This window comes from Salvelinus sp. IW2-2015, linkage group LG9 (assembly GCF_002910315.2).
Source record: "Salvelinus sp. IW2-2015 linkage group LG9, ASM291031v2, whole genome shotgun sequence".
Taxonomy (NCBI): Eukaryota; Metazoa; Chordata; class Actinopteri; order Salmoniformes; family Salmonidae; genus Salvelinus; species Salvelinus sp. IW2-2015.
The window spans coordinates 14738978-14759545 of NC_036849.1; the positions used below are offsets into that span (position 1 = coordinate 14738978).

Genomic DNA, 20568 nt, shown 5'->3' on the forward strand with positions numbered 1-20568 from the left:
TCTCAGAACAAGAATAGACTGACGAGTTTCAAAAGACAGTTCCTTTGTTTCTGGCCATTTTGAGCCTGTAATCAAACCCACAAATGCTGATGTTCCAGATACTCAACTAGTCTAAAGAAGGCCAGTTTTATTGCTTCTTTAATCAGGACAACCGTTTTCAGCTGTGCTAACATAATTGCAAAATGGTTTTCTAATGATCAATTAGCCTTTTAAAATGATAAACTTGGATTAGCTAACACAATGTGCCATTGGAACACTGGAGTGATGGTTGCTGATAATGGGCCTCTGTACGCCTATGTAGATATTCCATCAGCCGTTTCCAGCTACAATAGTCATTTACAACATTAACAATGTCTACACTGTATTTCTGATCAATTTGATGTTATAAAAAAAAACAAATTGGGGTCACATTTCTAAGTGACCCCAAACTTTGGAACAGTAGTGTATGTGCATACATAAATGGGTGATACATTGGGCTTCATTTGGGTGGCTTTTCAAATCTGTAGCAGACTAAAAGCAGGTAAAAAGTACATTGGCAGTATAAATCTAGCTAGATATACTACTCCCAATGGAAACTCTTCTAAATATATTATTTATATTTTGAAGGTTAACAAATTGTAGTTGTTTTTATACATGGAGTTTTGTAATCTGTATACTCATGAGTGTTGTCATGGGAACGTCAAAACCAGGAATAAAAAAATAAAAAGGTCTTTACACAACTAGATCCGGGACACACCTTTTTATTTTGGAGTGGGAATAAAAAGTCAAACAAACCTATTATTGAAGCATTCACACATCATTTAAACCTCAGTGTGCGTTTGTATACGTGCATCTTGTATGAGAAACACAGCAAAGCCTGTCACAATCCACTTAGTCAAAGGCGACTGGAGAAACAGATCGTCAAATTAAAACATTTAATACTGTACCCCACAGACACATTCCTGCCATTTGCAAAGTAAGCAAACCAAAAGGTCCACCACAGAGTAAGGAACATAAAAAGTGTCCTTGAAATGAATCAGCTTTGGTACTTGGAAAAATAAAACAAACTTATAACATTCTTCACTGACAAAATTATACATTCTACCCCTAAAATGTTCAATGCATTTTCAAACACTGGATGCAACTGATGCATACATAGTTCAGATAGAACACATTGCATTGCTTTCAGATAAGAGGTATGTTCTATTTTTGCAAGGTTGTGTGCAACTGTGCGTTGTTAATCACACCTACTGGTACGTGAGCAGATCAAGAGGAAAATTATAACAGTAGCTAGTGTTAGCCTCTGATCTGGCAGGGTTGGTTGGTTTGAGACAGCATTAGGTTTGCTGTGTGAACAAAAACCCATTACACGAAGGCCACACTGAACACTGTCTAATCGAATCATTATCTCACTTATGAGTCAGACATCCCATGACCGTGGAGCTGGATTTCACTGTTTTTGTGCCATATGTTTTTCAACAGCAGCAGGGGAAGGGTTGAATAACCCCTGTCATGTTGAGAGTCTGGGAGTTCTGTGGGAGTTAACTGAGGACTGTTTATGCTCTGTTAGTACTTAGGGCTATCTACCAGGCATGCAGGGGTCCATTTACGAACAGCTGAGGTATAATGCTGAAAATTTGTAAAAAGTGCAAATTTCTCACGGTGACAATAGCCTAGGTGCTCCTCAGTCACCCATTTAGTGCTTTTTCTTTTCTTTGTGCATTCAGGATTATTTTGTAAAAGGTAGCAGCCAGTCCCTCCCTAGCTTGTGTGTGGAGTATGGTGGGGGTTGCTTTGTTTTGGATAAAAACACCAGAAGGGGGGGGGGGGGGGGGGKKRAAAGGAAAGACAGATTTTTTTTACTAATAGCTTCCTACCTCTGCTGAAGCGGTTTTAGACTGCCCTGCACACTGTGATCACTGTAAACAGCTATAATAATAGTAACGTAAAATCAGTGACCCTCACCAGGGCTCCCATACACACTCCTCTGACAATAGAAAAGTCAGACAAAAACAAAACCACCTCCACACTGTTTTTCCCCTTCACTAAATTCAATGCAGACAGGATATAGCCCCACAAACACACAAGTCACAATCAACATTTAGCTACAAATTACAGACAAACAGTCATTTATCGTGTCTACAAATATTCATTCTTTCCAACTAGGCCTTTAACTAACCCTCTAAGTTGACAAAGGATCTCACAGGCCGTTTAACTTCACCGAGTTCCATGCCCATCCTCATTATTGTAGGACAGTGGGTAAAGCCATGAAGAAGCTCTCCTTTTCATTTGTCATCTGAACAGTTGCCAGAGACTGGTGTGTCCAGCCATGGTTAGGGGAGTTTGCCTCAGAAGTGTTGAATAATAAAGGAAGAAAGAGAGCAGAGGATAAGCAAAATGAACAGGTGAAGATCTTGTCTCACAGTGCTGATGTACACTCTCTGTTCATCTCGGTAAAGAAGTATTTTGAGACATCACAGACATCGTTTGGCTGAGTTAATTTACAACTGACCTCCAAAGTAGTCAAGCAAAACATGGATACCATTGAGATGTAATTACTCTAGTCCCACTCCTGCTTTTGAAAAACAGACGACGTGACTGGATCTTAACTACTCTGACCACCACCATAACAGGCTTCAGTGCTTTTGGCCGCAGGCTTTACAACCACACAACAACACTGATCAAAACTCATATACATACAGTAGATTTCAAAAAGATGCTCAAACTTTCAAAAGCACGTCATAACACTTTTCTCCAAATTCTATTTCACAAAAATGTTCTTGGGTTGTTTTTTTTTACCCACAGGCCAGCGACAATGACAACAAAGAGACCAAAAGCGCTGCTGCAGTGCATTCTGGGATTTAGTCAAAATGTACAGACCCCAACTCTTAGAGTGATGATACACCAGTGTATATATACAATTTAATAGGTTGGCGTACCCATACTTCAGCTATGTAAAGTCTTTTCCAGTGGATCAGTATTCCCACTCGTCTGTCTTCATGTCCAGATAGCTGAGGATGTTCTGGGCAAACTTGACTGCCTGCTTGCGGGCCACTTTGGTCATCTCATCACCCTGTGGGTCAACTGCATCCAGGGCCAGCAGCTGTTTAGTTAGAAGCTCCTCAAGCAATATGTAGCTCTTGTCGGCCCGCTTGCCGTTGAAGCAGAGTACCTGGGCCTGGAGGTCTGACAGGCTGCCCAGGACCATCCACACAGCCCTGTGTTGTGGGGGCTCGTTGGAGCCGGGCTGGCGGCAGATCAGGGCCTCACGGAGGTCCAGGAAGGTGATGACAGCCTGGACCTCCAGCACAGCGCGTCGGCGGGCCTCACGGATACAGGGGTTACGGGCCGTATCCACCTGGTCCAGATGTGTGAGGAGACTCTGGAGCTCAGGCTTGGGCCTGAAGAGGTCGCCCACCCCACAGTGTCGCAGGACCTCCCCGCGCAGCTGGCCCACCCGACCCCGCACCGCCTCAATCTGACGGATTGAGTCATTCTGCGCCAAGTCATACCTGAAAAAAGAAAGATGTATACAACATCACATTTCTGAGCCAAGATGTACCTGAAAGCATGTATACACACATGCATACTGTATTTCCTTTCTGTACTATTATTTGTAATGGTAGTAAAGCTGTGTACCTGCGCGTGTCGTCTCCCTCTCCCTCCAGGTCCAGGTGTTTGAGCAGGCCGTTGATCTCCTCCACCACCTGTTTGCGGTAGTTCCGGACCGCTGCGTTCCCCGACACGTCCAGGGCATCCAGCTCCACCAGAAGCTCAGTGAGCACGCGGGACAGGTGGGCACAGCTATCCCTCCCACTCAGCCCCATCAGCAGTGCCACCAGCTGGCTGCGCGCCCCACTCACCTGCACCATCACCTGGTTGATCCTCTGCACGGCCACGTGCGTGTCTTCTGACAGGGGAAGGGTCTGCTGGCGCGTGCGACCCTCGATCACGTCCTGCACGGCACACAGTCGTGTCAGGGCCCGATAGCGAGCCTTGCGAAGGGGCACCCTCCCTCCTGTCTTCACCTGGGTGAGCCTCAGTATCAGCTCCTGCACRGCATCCACCAGCTCATCACTGATCTCTGCTGTGCCCCCRGCCYGCTGMGGYTCCACCACCCCCTGCTCCACCAGCCTCTGGGCCTCCCGGCTCAGCTCCTCGATGGCCAGGCGAGACGGGTGGGTGGCGTTCTCCTCAAGGTAGCGCAGCAGCCCCTCCACCTCCTGGGCTGCTCTCTTGCGTGCCCCCTGTAGGTCTGCCCTGCCCTCCGTGTCCACCTGGTCCACCTCCAGGAGCAGCCGGGTCAGCTCGCGCTCCAGCCGCCGATACTCCCGCTCGTTCTTCAACCCGCTGAAAGTGCACACCTGAGGGCCCAGAGACTGGACCTCCCGCTGGACCTCATAGAGCCGTATCATGGCTGGGTGCTGCTGCTGCTGCTGGCTGCCATGGTCCATCCTCTTTCCACCATCAAAGGGCTTTCCAAACAAGCTGCAAAACAGGCACAGCACAAATGCAATAACAAAAGTTCATAACTAAACACATTCATAGGCAAAATCTACACTCTCTAAAATGTAATATTTTTTCAATCAGTTGTTCAACTTTAAAATAGGAAAATGTGAAGAAAAAAATAAGCTTATCAGTATGAGGCTTGTCCAATTCAGTATGTTAGGCCAGGTGTTCTTGTTTCCATTATGTAATGTTGACCTAAGCTGCCTGCGGTTTTCCAAGCTCCACCCAAAATAAATCAAGCGTGAACAAGACGCTTTTGTACACTGTTATTACCTCAAAGAACAAATAGTTACTGTAGGTTTAAATTAAGTTGATGCACTTGATCAAAGTACAATACCAATTTGTTAGTGTGACAGTTTAACCAACAAGAATTATGCATATGTCCTAAAAACAGGCAATAAATAAATTAAAACATTTAATGATAACACTAGCATGACAATCATTAAACTCCTTACTGAAAGTAGGCTACAGCTCTAGACACAGTGCTGGCTACTATTTCAGCTTATGTCCAATGCTGTCTAATGAACACCACTGAACTAAGTCTGATTACTGCAGCGACAACAATGCCGTTTTACACCCCAGGTCCGAAATAACCATAATTGAGTTACATTCTTCAAAGAACGTCTGAGCGGACTGAAAATGACACCCAACAGAACTAATTCCTCTCACTCAAAGATGACTGTTTCCTTAATTGTATAAAATAGTCAACACTACTTACAAAAACTCCAGAGGGAAAACTCAATGAATAAGATCAAGCTGGCTCAGGTAAGATCAAGCTGGCTCAGAAGAACACACCAGTAGCCTAACTTCTGCACCATCGGCATCCAGACACTGCAGATTGAGAGGCTCTCAAAATATTGTATTTGCAGGCGGTTCCTCTGCTGCTATTCCACAGTGATGTGTCTGTAATGTCACAATAGACAGGTCATTTTTCTCATTCTTAAAGAGACAGTGTGTCACTGTTGTTCACCATATGAGGGATTTTTCCAAAAGGGGATTATGGTGAGAGAGAGTGCTGATTTGGCAGTCATTATGGGATTACTAGGGTCCATTTAACAGTCCCGAGGACAAAAAGTCTATTGGTTACATTGCAATACCACTCAGATAATAAACCCAAATGAAAAGCCTCAAATAATGTCGGTGTGACATAGGTTTTGACTATAGCCTATATGTAGTATTGTCTAAGGAGAGCCATTGGAAACAGTCAGTTGAGACAATATAGACCTAGGGCTTATAGTATTCTCCTACATGCCACACGACTGTTCTGAAATCTATTTTGTTGCTAGTAATGGATAAGATTAGCATTCAAATTGGCCATTTTAATTTATAGGATTTGTATTATATTCAATAAATATAGGAACTAACATTTGATTTGGACCAAAACTTTTTTTTTTAAACAATGAGTAAGACATGAGGAATCCAAAGAAATTGTCAAAAGCCTCCCACGGACCCCCCACACCAATCCCAACAAGGCCTATACAGTATCAGTTCTCTATGTTTGACAAGTAGTATGGAGCTGCAGCTTGGAGTATTGTTTCTTCATCCTATGTAATGTATTCTCAGTGAATATGTTTTTGTTTGTTTTTCCCTGTTCAATTAGTTATTGACATTGTTAGGTTTATGTCCCATCCCACATCCTGATAACACCAGGTTCTGACCACTAAATGGTGCTGTTCCAGCTTTTAAGTGATTTTTTCTAAGGACCCCTTCTCAATGTTTAAGGGATAGTTCACCCAAATTACATATTGGTTTCCTTACCATGTAAGCATATCTATGGACAATGTATGACAGCAACCCATTATTTTGTTTACCTGGCCACTGTTTCAAATGCTAACTTTTTTGCATTTGTGGCAAACATGAAGCGTGAAAATGCTAATATAGGTACCATTGACTTGAATTGGATTTGTGCTACAAATGCTTAAAAGTTAGCATTTGAAACCGTGGCCAACAAAACCAAAGCATGGGTTGATGTCATACCTTATCAATTCGTTGGTTGGATGTTTTGTCAAAATATTGTTTTGAACATTCGTTTTGGACTGATACCCGACTGAGCATTCTACGCAATGCATCGCCAATGAGTGCTGATGAAGATTTAATCAAAAGTGCATTACTGTGGCTTGGAAATACAAATAATTAGTAGGAAAACCTTTTGTCATAATTTTGAGGTCAACATATTGACTTTAGATGCAGTAGAACATTAGCTAGCTAAGATTGAGGGGAGGCCACTGGATTTTAGCTGGCTAAAGTTAGCATTGTTAGCTATGTTTGACAAACTTTAATAGCTAATGACAACATTACCATCTGTCTAAAGTAAATTTAATGACGCGATAATGCTGATAAAGTTGTTTCCTACTAAATATGACTACTTTTGCAATGCCATTGTATTTCCAGGCACTATAGTGTAATTTAGATTAAACCGTTAGCCTCCATCCAGAATGACTGTGCTGATCACCACTTTAGGGCACCACTGTAGCGCCACCGATAGAGGGCGTTTTGAGAACGTTCATAACGCGACTGAGTGACGGAGGTGCACCCTATGAATAGACTGCTTACAGGGTAAGGAAACCAATGTTATTTTGTAATTTGGGTGAACTATCCCTTTAACATTGAGGGGGGAATCTTCCAACCCTTTTCACCTATTAGCAGGAGCAACGCCATCTAGTGGTCAGACCTGGCAATATCAGGATGTAGGATGGGACAAACTTAACTTCAATGACAAATTTCTCTGAACAAGGGAAGAAAACCATTACCGAATTCACTGAGAATACATTATGTAGGATAAAGAAACAATATTCAGAGCCGCAGCTCCATACTACTAAACATAGAGAACTGATACAGTATACTCGCTGTTGTGATGGGATTGGAGTGGGGTGCGGGGGATCAGCTTTTGAACATTTATTTTTTCTTACACATTGTTAGAAAAAAAAAGTTGTCAAAATAAGATGTTACGTACTATATTTACTGAATACTATATGAATCCTATAAATTAAAATGGTCAATTTGGGTGCAATTATAGCTTATTTTATATTTACATTTACATTTAAGTCATTTAGCAGACGCTCTTATCCAGAGCGACTTACAAATTGGAAAGTTCATACATATTCATCCTGGTCCCCCCGTGGGGAATGAACCCACAACCCTGGCGTTGCAAGCACCATGCTCTACCAACAGAGCCACACGGGACCTTATATCTTATATCAGAGATCAAATGACATTTCAACAAAATAATGTTGTAGGAATCTTATCTGTTTGTAACTACAGAAACGATTTGAGAATAATGTGAGATGGCGGGTGTCATGGCTTGCTGAATTGAGATGGATTGACACAGGAAGGACAAGAGGTATTTCTGAGGGTTACACGAGAAATGAAAGAGAAAATTATTAAATTTTTCCAGAACAGGCCTCAGGAGACAGACAGACACTAGGCTACTTGTTGTCTTTTGAATTAATATAACCAGACACAGTAGTATGAAAGACCATCTCAAATAATACTGTGCTGCTATTGTACTCCTACCTAAACGCATGGTGATGACCATGGGCCGAATCCACACAAGTCGACAACTAGATCTTCGCAAACAAAATCCTATCTACATGAGGTACATTGAATAAAACAGCATACATTTCATTTTGCTGTCAGTTTAGGATGAGTAATAAATAAAACCCGAAAGGCTAGTCAAACCTCCCAGATTTGTAACCTCACTCTGTATGTCAGAGAGTGGTAGCCTATCAGGAAGGGACATACATTGTTATGACCACATTCTGAATCTCCGGAAAGGTCTCCAAACCAGGATGCCACCGGCAAATGCCCCTTTTCTGGCCACAATGGGGCACGGCTTAGGCTACCTGTAAGGCCAACAGTTTACAAGTCAAAAATTGCCCGACACAGAACCCGATAAGAGCAAACAGATCAAACTTGATGTCTTCTGTGGGCTGCCAACATGGCTAATATCTTTACATATCTTAGACCCAGGTCACTACATTGATACCTGTAGTCTACAATTGAGCTGTGTAAGGCAGGGATCATCAACTAAATTCAGCTGCGGGACTATTTTTGGGGGAGCGGATGGTCAGGGGGCCGGAACATAATTACAAATAATTTGTAGACTGCAAATTGACCGCAAGAAGCCCAAACAGATATAACATTTGACTAAAACAATCGTTTCAAACCTTGCTTACGTTTGTATACGATCACATCCATTTCTCTATTATGCGTGGGAAAACTTTCCTAAATGTAAATCACTTTGAGCTGATTTGCTGGTGTTTTTACTATTTTATGTCCAACAATGAAACAAAATGAAAAGAATTTGGCTCAGAAAACTTGGGGGGGACAAATAAAATCACCAGTTGGGGAACCCCGGTGTAAGGTGATGCTCCGTGAGGCTTATTGTCTGAGAGACCCATTCTCCAATACGAGTTCTAGAACAGTCCCTCTTCAAACGCAGCAAATCAGTGAGCAAATACTTTGCATTGCATGCATGCCTATCTACAGTAACGTTACTACATGCCTACTACAGAGGGCTTAAAGCATTATGTAATCGTAAGTAACCGATCTAATAATTTACTTACCGACCGAATGGAGATAGAAATAGCAGTGAACACAACAACAGTGTGTGTCACCGCAAAGAATGCATGCACCAACTCACATACCGCCACATAGGCTTGCAGTGCTGCCTCTGGCCTATCTCTCAGACAAAACGTATTTTCAAAACTGTCAGTTCCTAGGTTGCTGTTTCAATGTAACAGACGCCAGCAATGTCTCACCACCTCCCAGCTGCGCATGAAATGTCTCACCTTTTCAAAGCGCCAAAGACATTCGCGCACATTTCTAAAGATGTCCGTTTCCATCAGCTAGCCAACAATGATCATAATCGATGTTGTGTCATCCAAATACGTATCGTTTCTCTTTATGTAGGTATGTAACGATAATTTGTTTTCAATGGCTGATTCTCCTCGGTACAGTCCAACAGCACTATGCACTGCGGTGTTGCCCCTCCCACGCACCAATTCAGAGGGTTTGTTCACGCGCGTCATAAACTAGTCTTCAGTGGACTGTACAAAGGGATCGTATATAGAGTTGCGCAGGAGTTTGATGTTATAATTCCTATTAAAAACTATTTGAAATGTATTGTATTTACATGGGATATCAAGCACTTGGCATCATCAAAAACGTGAGACCAACTAAGGTGCTGATGGAATACCACAATGACATAGATTACATTTTTGCAAATATTATGCCAACTTCCATATCCATACCGGATTTAAGAGGTAAGACTGCCTGTACACAAAATGGATTAGTTACGACCCAGGGGCTTAAACTCAGGAGAATATAATATTGCAGGACATTCAGACAGAAGTGTATAGCCTAGAACAGACTACAAGAATTGAGCGCTGGTCGGCCAAGACATAGAATCGGAAAATTTGACCATCATTCATAACCACCTACTGGCAACAGTGTAGAACACATCATGGGGACTGTGGAGGATGGTTGACCACTGAATGACCGATGGTCGGTCTTGGGCCCCCTACATATGGTGTGTAATGCAGAATATGACAGGTAATTGTGTCAGTTCATATTTAGCCTGTATCTGCAACATTTGAACCTGAATAGGTCCCAGGTATCTTCTCTGTTTGCTGCCTACTGAATATGAGATAGTCTGACCCTGAATAAAACTTTGGCTTATGGCCATATTTGTAAACACTATGACCAGTGGTTTAGTGGAGGGTAAATGCACAACAATCAGCGTTAATCCATCCATTGTTTTACCATTGCATGCTAACTGTGACCTAGGAGCATACAGAGAAGGAATTGCAAGTTGCATCAAAATAGCCCGGAAGTAAAGACACACTGGGAGCCAAATTTGAAATGGAGCAGGGTGGGACAAAATTGCATTAAAACACAATTTAAATGTACACTGAATAAAAATATAAATGCAACATGTAAAGTGTTGGTCCCATGTTTCATGAGCTGAAATAAAAGATCCCCAAAATTTTCCATGCGCACTTAAAGCGTATTTCGCTCAAATTTTGTGCGCAAATTTGTTTACATCCCTGTTAATAAGCATTTCTCCTTTGCCAAGATGATCCATCTACGTGACAGGTTTGGCATATCAAGAAGCTGATTAAACAACATAATCATTGGACAGGTGCACCTTGTGCAGAGGACAATAAAAGGCCACCTAATTGTGCAGTTGTCACACAACACAATGCCACAGATGTCTCAAGTTGAGGGAGCGTGCAAATGGCATGTTGACTGTCCACCAGAGCTGTTGCCAGATAATTTAATGTTAATTTCTCTACCATAAGCCGCCTCCAACTTCATTTTAGAGAATGTGTCAGTACGTCCAACCAGACTCACAACCGCAGACCATGTGTATGCCGTCGTGTGAGGGCGAGCGGTTTCCTGATGTCATTGTTGTGAACAGAGTGCTCCATGGTGACGGTGGGGTTATGATATGGACAGGCATAAGCTACAGACAATGAACAGAATTGCATTTTAATTGATGGCAATTTGAATGCAGAGAGATATCCTGAGGCCCATTGCTGTGCCATTCATCCACCTCCATCACCTCATGTTTCAGCATTATAATGCACGGCCCCATGTCGCAAGGATCTGTACACAATTCCTGGAAGCTGAAAATGTCCCAGTTCTTCCATGGCCTGCATACAGTAACTCACCAGACATGTCACCCATTGAGCATGTTTGGGATGCTCTGGATCGATGTGTACGACAGAGTGTTCCAGTTCCCACCAATATCCAGCAACTTTGAACAGCCATTGAAGAGGAGTGGGCCAACATTCCACAGGCCACAATCAACAGCCTGATCAACTCTATGCGAAGGAGATGTGTCGCGCTGCATGAGGCAAATGATGGTTACACCAGATACTGACTGGTTTTCTGATCCACACCCCTGCTTTTTTTGTTTAAAGGTATCTGTGACCAACAGATGCACATCTGTATTCCCAGTCATGTGAAATCCATAGATTAGGGCCTAATTTATTTATTTTTGAAATTGTTGCGTTTATATTTTTGTTCAGTATATTTTCGGAAGGGCTGTGGTCACTATTCAATTAAAGGTGCAATATGCAGAAATTGCTCTGCCATTTCCTGGTTGCAAAAATTCAAATAGTTAGCCTAATTTCAGTTTGTGACAAAACAAGCAATGTATAGTGTAGAGAATCATTGTACCGTCTAAACCGCTGTGAAATATATTTTCAATAACCCAAAATATTGTATTTAAAGCTTTTTAAAGTTGGTGTACAAAAGTAAAAGAAGCAAAAACTAAACTTAAGAATGGGAAGCATAGAAATAGGGCACACATAACAGATCTAACACTCCCTATACATGCTTTCAATGAGAATGACACATCTAAAACTCACATTTCTATGTGAATTTGGTCAGTCCCCCAAAAAGTTACAAATTGCAGCTTTAATACATCTTATGGTAGTGGAGCTATTTTATAGTTTTTTTCACAGGTCCATTATTTTCCCATTTACGTCTTATAGCAACCCTATATTGTTGGCAGCCCTGGTGTGAAAGAGAGGAATGGCAGAGCAGACCGTCATATGAGCCTAAATACTTTGGTATGCAACTTGGAATTCAAATCTAAGAGGCCCAGTGCTTCTATAGTAAAAAGAAACTCACATCTGTGCCATTTGCAAGCGATGTTGTTAGGCTACATTGTATTGTATTAAGAGGACCACAATGGAAATACTTTTCTAAATTTTGTTGTGTTATCTTGAATGATTTTTAAATGTATTGGATCAACATGTGTGGTTATATATATATATATATATATAAAAAATAAGTCAAATAAATCATATTATTCTTTCCTCTTCAGAGAATACAAGTGATACATTGTATTATTTCGCTTGACCGTGAGAACCACGAGTTCTTTCAAGTTTCGCAATGTATGTTCTGGAGGTTTGCATAAAAATAAAGTGAATAGGCTATATTACATGTCACTAGAGTAGCCTATAGGCTTACTATTTCATTTTTTCACGACATCTAAACTGATTGAAAATACACACTACACAGCGCAAAGCCAGCAACATGATCTCCAGGACAGACAAGCCACTCCACCACTGATTTGATTAACATATGTAGGATATGATGGGTATAGGGTCTTCTCTATTCGCTACAAAAAATTGTAAAGGAATAATGTTAGGAAACAAGAAGTTCAACCTACAGCGGTCAACTGATTTGGCATAAATAGAAGCAAGCACCAACAGCTTGATAAAAAGTGTAAAACACACGTGAAAGCTTAATTATAATATTAGGGGAATAGGTCCATGGTATAAACCAGAGAATAGAATACAATTTGATGAATTAGAAAAAATATTTGTTGAGATGCAGCCATGTGGATCATCGTTTCTAAAATCAATATGGGCAGCACCCGGTGCTGAAAGTTGAGTAGGCAAATGTACTAACAAGAGGGCTTTGTTGGACCACTATTTAAAAAATAAGAGGTAGGCTTACCTGTGGAAGGGGAATTTTAGTCAAACCTCTTTGATGCTTGTATAATGAATGATCTTTTTAAGGCTGTATAGCTTCTTGCATTTCAAAATGGGGAACCGTTGATCTACTTCAGAGAAACTGTCTAGAGTGATTTCCTGTTGTTTTGACTCACTAGACTAGAATACCTAGCTGTTGCCACAGAACGAGACGACCAATTCACATCTGTACCTTTTACCCTAGTTTCGTCTCATTCTCCACACACGTACCAAGATAACGTGTTTTGTATATGCTTGCATAAGATAGTTTATCTATATAAGGCTTCACTCGTGTCATCAAACTCTTGGACGTACACCTCAGAGTGCATAACTGACCAGCTTCATTATTGCAATTCTTATTAATAAAGATTGATTGTTTGAAGAAATAAAGTATCTCTAACTTGGTTAGAATTTTCCACCACACCTGTTTGACAGACGCAATTATGTTATCCATATATTTGTCACTATAGCTATTTCCTCCAATACTGTCACCATGTACTCCTTAAATAGGCCTATCTGCTTTCTGCATCAGACTTTGGCCTCATGTCTGGGGTGGAAAATCAACTTCTGAAAGTACCATGCTTAGATTCATAATGACATCTCAGATTAAATTCTTTGCAAACAGCAACAGTTTCGTTGCAAACAAGACACACTGGTTTGGCATTGGAGAAATACATTTAAGATTAATATATTTTAATAGAGTAGGTAAAGGCCTATTAATAGAGACATTGGTGAATTAACCACTGTAATCAGATTGAAATGATCACATTGTCATTTAATTGATTATCCCACTAACCACATGTTAAATGTGTAGTGGGGATATGAATTGGGCAGATAGTAGGCTATATGTTCTGGCCCGCCGAGTAGCTACAAGCTCAGGAACAAATTGGCTAGAGGCCAACCCCAATTGTATATTGTAAATTCAATCACCCCCTTCACCATCATCTTCATTCAGATCATTTAAAAATGTGTGGATATTGGCTAGTGCTAAAGTTGAAGAACCCGTGTTGTCTCTGTGAAATGAAATTGTTATTGCCAGTGCACTCTGAAGAAACAACAATACCATGTAGCCTAACAACATCGCTCGCAAATGGCACCAATGTGAGAGTTGTTTCACTATTGAAGCACTGGTGCTATTACATTTAATTCCAGGTTGCATATCAAAATATGTAAATGCATATGGGATGGTCTGCTCTGCCCATAACAGTCACTCCAAGAATACGGTTGCTAAAAGATTGAAATGGGAAAATAATGTAGGCCTACCTGTGAAAAAACTATGAAATAACTCCCCAATTCAGTCTTATGCAGACTATATATTTAATGTATTACATGAATGGTGACCACAGTTCTTCCAAAAATACATTTAAATTGTTTTTTATGCGTTTTTTCCACCCTGCTCCATGTATACAATGTATTGTATTTCAAATGTGGCTCCCAGTGTGGCTTGTTCCAGGGGTATTTTGACTCATCTGACAGTTCCTTCTCTGTATGTTCCTAGAATGTTACCTTCTAGCTCCCATCTCAAATGAGCATCATCTACAGGCCTATTAGACCTCCATCTGAGTCACCTTGGAGTCTTTTTCCCACTCATGGGTTGTGTTCAGTAGTGCACAACATTGCCAAATCTGTTTTCTTATTGGACATGTTCATGTAATTCTGAGCAGGAAGTCGCCCGCTTTGTTTGTCATACTGCTAACTCTACCTTCAAAAGTCCAAAGGCCCCATTAGAATTCCTTTAAAGTGCACCTTTCCTTCCTCAGTAATCACTGACTGATGGCACATGATTGGACATGTGAACGCACCGGCTCCACCAGATTACTTTTACCTGTCCAGTTATTTTGAAGTTCTAATCAGTGATGGAAGGGGGAAGGAAAGCTGTAGCTAGCTACTTTTTGTAGAATTTTAACGGGGCTCCAAATGTTGGAGAGGACAATGATCCTCGCTGGAACAAGTGCACCGCTTGTCAACAATGGACTCCCAGTCACCTCACCTGTCCCTTGACAGCAATTTTGCTCTCTGAGAACATAAAATGTCAGTCAAAGTGCAATAAATCCACACATATGAATGAAAACATTACTGTGGCGTAATTTGTTTGTTGTCTTTTAGGTACAAGCTAAATGTAGGCTAGCATGTAGGCTAGCTATCTACGTTGTAGATATCTTAACGGTGTTAGCTAAATAAATAAATTTGAAATAATAGAGATAGCTACTATTATAATGTCAGGAATATATGATAAGCTACATGTCCTCGTGCTTACCTGCATAACCAACGTACAGCCATAATAGGGAAAAGATCGATATAATGCTAAACATTACCAAGCACAACCACAATCTGAGATTTAGCTACTAGCTAGCTGGCTACTACTAGCTTTTTTCAGGACAAATGAGATCACGGCTAGATGGTATACGGTTTATGTCAAACTGATATATAAAGTTGAAAAAATTAGCATTTTAGTTAACCCAAATCCTTATCCTAACCTTAACCTAATTCCCCCAAACTGCTACGTTAATTCTCATAACCTGCTACGAAAAGTACATTCTGGACAATTCTGACAAACTGTATCCCATCTAGTCGATACTAGGAAATACGATGAATGACAGGCTGGCCAAAAGAGATATATGAAAGCCGTGTTGGGCGTTACATTAAATACACATGTGGACAATGCTAATAAATTACACTCGCGCTTCCGCAGACAAATGGTTATGTTAAATAATTTGACTTAGTAAACAGCAAGAGGTTGTGATATACCTTGGTCGTCCAACCTAATTTAAATACAGGAAGTACATGGAACGTCCTCTGTCACGTGGTAGCGTTGCAAATTGGTCACAGACGAAGTAAACAGTGGGTATTTTCATGTTACTTACGTCCAGAAGGTCGACGATGCTGTAAAATACATTGTAGAAGAGGCCCTGAAATGAGTGGCAAAACGACAGGATATTTTCTGCGGAGGTCACTATGGCCTTGTAATCTTTTAGGTCCATTGCATATGCGGCGCATATCAGTGAACGACAGTCGTCGGTGTAGTTCGAGTGAACCAACCAAGCAAGGGAACTCAGTGAAGGTGCGTGGGCCACTCACTTGCTAGTTTCTCATCAATGAGTTGATTTCATGTGCTTCTTTATTTTTTTTATTTTTTATTTTATTTTACCGTTATTTTACCAGGTAAGTTGACTGAGAACACGTTCTCATTTGCAGCAACGACCTGGGGAATAGTTACAGGGGAGAGGAGTGGGATGAATGAGCCAATTGCACGTCTCTGGTCTGAGTTTCAGAGACCTACCTCCAGAAGCATTGTTTGCTTATGTTGATTGATGAGAATTTGTATTTATTTTATTGAACCTTTATTTAACTAGTTAAGTCAGTTAAGATCAAATAATTTACAATGACTGCCTAGCAAAAGGCCTCCTGATGGGACGGGGGCTGGGATTAAAAATATAGGACAAAACATCACGACGAGAGACACCACAACACTACATAAAGAGAGACCTAAGACGACAACCGCATGGCAGCAACTCATGACAACACAGCACAACTGTCAGTAAGACTGAGTCTTCGAATGAAGAGATGGAGATAAAAGTGTCCAGTTTGAGAGTTCTTTTGCAGCTCGTTCTAGTCGCTAGCAGCAGCGAACTGAAAAGAGGAGACACCCAGGGATGTGTGTGCTTTGGGGACATTTAACAGAATATGACTGGCAGAACGGGTGGAGGATGAGAGCTGCAGTAGATATCTCAGATAGGGGGGAGTGAGGTCTAAGAAGGTTTTATAAATAAGCATCAACCAGTGGGTCTTGTGACGAGTATACAGAGATGACCAGTTTACACAGGAGTATAGAGTGCAGTGATCTGTCCTATAAGGAGCATTGGTGGCAAATCTGATGGCCGAATGGTAAAGAACATCTAGCCGCTTGAGAGCACCCTTTCCGGCCGATCTATAAATTACGTCTCCGTAATCTAGCATGGGTAGGATGGTCATCTGAATCAGGGTTAGTTTGGCAGCTGGGGCGAAAGAGGAGCGATTGCGTTTCAGCCAATCAGTTGTGTTGTAACAAGGGATGGTATACAGAAGATAGCCCTATTTGGTAAAATACCAAGTTCATATTATGGCAAGAACAGATCAAATAAGCAAAGAGAAACTACAATTCATCAGACATGAAGGTCTTTCAATCTGGAAAATGTCAAGAATTTTTAAAGTTTCTTCAAGTGCAGTCGCAAAAATCATCAAGCACTCATGAGGACTGCCACAGGAATGAAAGACCTAGAGTTACTTCTGCTGCAGAGGATAAGTTCATTAGTTACCAGCCTCAGCAATTGCAGCCAAAATAAATGCTTCACAGCGTTCAAGTAACAGACACATCTCAAGATTAACTGTTCAGAGGAGACTGTGAACCAGGCCTTCATGGTCAAATTGCTGCAAAGAAACCACTACTAAAGGACATCAATAATAAGAAGAGACTTGCTTGGTCCAAGAAACACGAGCAATGGACATTAGGCCGGTGGAAATATGTCCTTTGTTCTGATGAGTCCAAATTTGAGATTTTTGGTTCCAACCGCCGTGTCGTCTTTACGAGACGCAGAGTAGGTGAAAGGATGATCCACGCATGTGCGTTTCCCACCGTGAAGCATGGAGGAGGAGGTATTATGGTGTGTGTGTGCTTAGCTGGTGACACTGATTTATTTAGAATTCAAGGCACACTTAACCAGCATGGCTACCACAGCATTCTGCAGCAATACGCCATCCCATCTGGTTTAGTGGGACTATCATGTGTTTTTCAACAGGACAATGACCCAACACACCTCCAGGCTGTGTAAGGGCTATTTGACCAAGAAGGAGAGTGATGGAGTGCTCCATCAGATGACCTGGCCTCCACAATCACCCGACCTCAACCCAATTGTGATGGTTTGGGATGAGTTGGACCGCAGAGTGAAGGAAAAGCAGCCAACAAGTGCTCAGCATATGTGGGAACTCCTTCAAGGTTGTCGGAAAAGCATTCCTCGTGAAGCTGGTTGAGTGAAAGCCAAGGGTGTGCAAAGTTGTCATCAAGGCAAAGGGGGGGCTCCTTTTTTAAAAGTTTTTTTTACACCGTTTTCTTCTCAATTTCGTGGTATCCAATTGGTAGTTAGCCTTGTCTCATCGCCGCAACTACCGTACGGACTCGGGAGAGGCGACGGTCGAGAGGCGTGCGTCCTCCGAAACACAACCCAACCAAGCCGCACTGCTTCTTGACACAATGCCCACTTAACCCGGAAGCCAGCCGCACCAATGTGTCGGAGGAAACACTCTGCACCTGGCGACCGTTTCAGCGTGCACTGCGCCCGGCCCGCCACAGGAGTCGCTAGTCGTTGTCCCATCGCACACATCCCTGCCGGCCAAACCCTCCCCTAACCCGGATGACGCTGGGCCAATTGTGCGCCGCCCCATTGGTCTCCCGGTCGTGGCCGGCTGCGACAGAGCCTGGACTTGAACCCAGAATCTCTAGTGGCACAGCTAGCACTGCGATAAAGGCTTGGTACTTTGAAGAATCTAAAATGTATTTTGATTTGTTTAACACTTTTTTGGTTACTACATGATTCCATTAGTGTTATTTCATAGTTTTGTCGTCACTGTTATTCTACAGTGTAGGTGTATCCAAACCTTTTACTGGCACTGTATAATGATGTCATAAAACAAAGCTCAAATGATGCAAGGCGCTACCAGGCTATACTGTCACCTAATAACCAAACCCTCTCAATAAGAACATTGCCTGGCTTTAAATATGGAATTGATATGGTTAAAATACATCCTCTGTGTCATCCCCTTTGCTGAGTACAGTCTGTTTATAGAAGTAACATGATTAGGATGTTTTATTTATCTTTTAAACAGAGATCCCAGTTCTTCCCAGCTGCTGAATCTAAGCATGACTGGGTTGGTCCCCCTCACAGGCTGTCAAACCTGCGACCAATCATATACCACATCCCTGAGAATGAGACTGAATTGGAGAAGCAGCTTAGAACCTTGAGGCAAGAGACGGAGGATTGGAACCATGCATTCTGGACCAATCAGAATATCACTTTCAACAAGGTTTGCTTCCTTAATTATCAATTTACTCAACAGTATCCTTAATTATCTGTTGACTCATCTCAGAGACACCTAAAGCAGTAGTGCAATCACAAATTATTTACTACTTAGCTCAGCTGTTGTTGATACACTTTTTCTGTGAATTTCTTGTTGATTTTACTTAATTTCAGTAGTCTCTGGCTAGCATAAGCCTCATTGGACCCAAAATTAAATGTAATCAAAGTTGTAACTGCCAAGCTAAGCAAAAACCCATCAGTAAATGTGTATTGAGTTAGCTATAATAGATTATAAACTGGGTGGTTCAAGCCCTCAATGCTGATTGGCTGAAGGCTGTGGTATATCAGACCGTGTACAATGGGTATGGCAAAAAATTAATTTGTACTGTTGTAATTACATTGGGAACCAGTTTATAATAGCAATAAGGCACCTCGGGGGTTTGTGGTATATGGCCAATATAGCACAGCTAAGGGCTGTTCATAGGTCTTATTGCTTAAATTTAGACAACACATTTTGTCCACCAGAGGGCAGCACTGCACTGATCTCAAATATTGAGGTAAATATATATATATATATTTCCAGTACTGTAGTAGTGTGTCATTTAAAAAAACAACATGTATTTACTTTGTTTGGGTTCAAAGGCTATTTCTGTTTTCTCATTTAGGAGAAGGATGCCTTCGTCCTCTCACAACTGAAGGAGAAAGGCTTGACTGAGAGAGATGAGAAAGGTTAGCTGATATTGTGATTTGAAATTATGAAGGATATCAAACTGATGGATGACAGGGGGGTGGTTGGAATGTGTCTTAATGTTTGTTGTTCCTTATATTTTCTCAGGAAGGAAAATGGCTTTAAACAGTGAAGAAATGGCAGTCTTTTACAAACATTTCCTGGATGAAAACTGCATAAGACATGCCAATTACAATAAGTAAGTTTGGGAACTATTGCTTACAGTTTATCAAACAGGTGCAAAATGGTGCCCTGTATCTTCCTACTGTTTAATGAGGGGTGAGATAGCAGGTCATCAATAGCAGGTCTTGAAATATCATTATTAATTAATGTGATATAACTCATACTCAGGGTCAACATTTTTTTATTTATTGACCCTTTATTTAACCAGGCATTAACTAGGTATTGCTGTACATGTAAAACTAGTATGTGCATAAGCAAGCCATTGTGTGAATATAATGAGTTCTCTCCTATTTATTACGGTATTGTTGTCTCTTTTCCCTCCCTTCATCTCATTGACAGGGATTGGTACAGACGTAACTTCACAATCACATTGCTTATGGGCAGAGTGGCTTTCCACAACATCTGGAGAACGCTTGCTGACAGAAGAGGCTGGAAGAAGGGCGGCCCTACCACATGATACTCCATTAAATACGTTATCTTCTATTCTCTCACTTTAGTGTTTGTCTTTTATTTTATTTGGTTCAACAGTTGAGTGAGGAACTCCCACAACACTCCCCCCACCTGTCATGATAATACTTTTACTAACCCAGTCACTTGTTCTAGGATCGGGAATGAAAAGAGAACAGAAGAG

General features: G+C 41.5%; 2 protein-coding genes across 7 annotated transcripts; one reads left to right on the forward strand and one right to left on the reverse strand.

Moving 5' to 3' along the window:
• Positions 1-724: 724 nt before the first annotated feature.
• Positions 725-15353, reverse strand: LOC111968641 (BAG family molecular chaperone regulator 5). 6 transcript variants are annotated; one of them, XM_023994385.2, is made up of 4 exons: positions 15235-15330; positions 5207-5391; positions 3619-4467; positions 725-3491 (listed from the first exon to the last, which is right to left on the reverse strand). In XM_023994385.2, the coding sequence occupies exons 3-4, from the start codon at positions 4431-4433 to the stop codon at positions 2954-2956; spliced, it is 1353 nt and encodes a 450-aa protein (XP_023850153.1). In that variant the 5' UTR covers positions 4434-4467; positions 5207-5391; positions 15235-15330; the 3' UTR covers positions 725-2953. The 6 variants fall into 6 exon arrangements, with proteins under 6 accessions (XP_023850153.1, XP_023850154.1, XP_023850152.1 ...); XM_023994386.2 differs by lacking the exon at positions 15235-15330 and adding an exon at positions 12964-13264; XM_023994384.2 differs by lacking the exon at positions 15235-15330 and adding an exon at positions 9279-11436.
• A 400-nt stretch (positions 15354-15753) lies between these two features.
• coa8 (cytochrome c oxidase assembly factor 8) lies at positions 15754-20428 on the forward strand. The gene is made up of 5 exons (XM_023994388.2): positions 15754-16038; positions 18837-19034; positions 19693-19756; positions 19863-19953; positions 20277-20428. The coding sequence occupies exons 1-5, from the start codon at positions 15892-15894 to the stop codon at positions 20392-20394; spliced, it is 618 nt and encodes a 205-aa protein (XP_023850156.1). The 5' UTR covers positions 15754-15891; the 3' UTR covers positions 20395-20428.
• Positions 20429-20568: the final 140 nt, after the last annotated feature.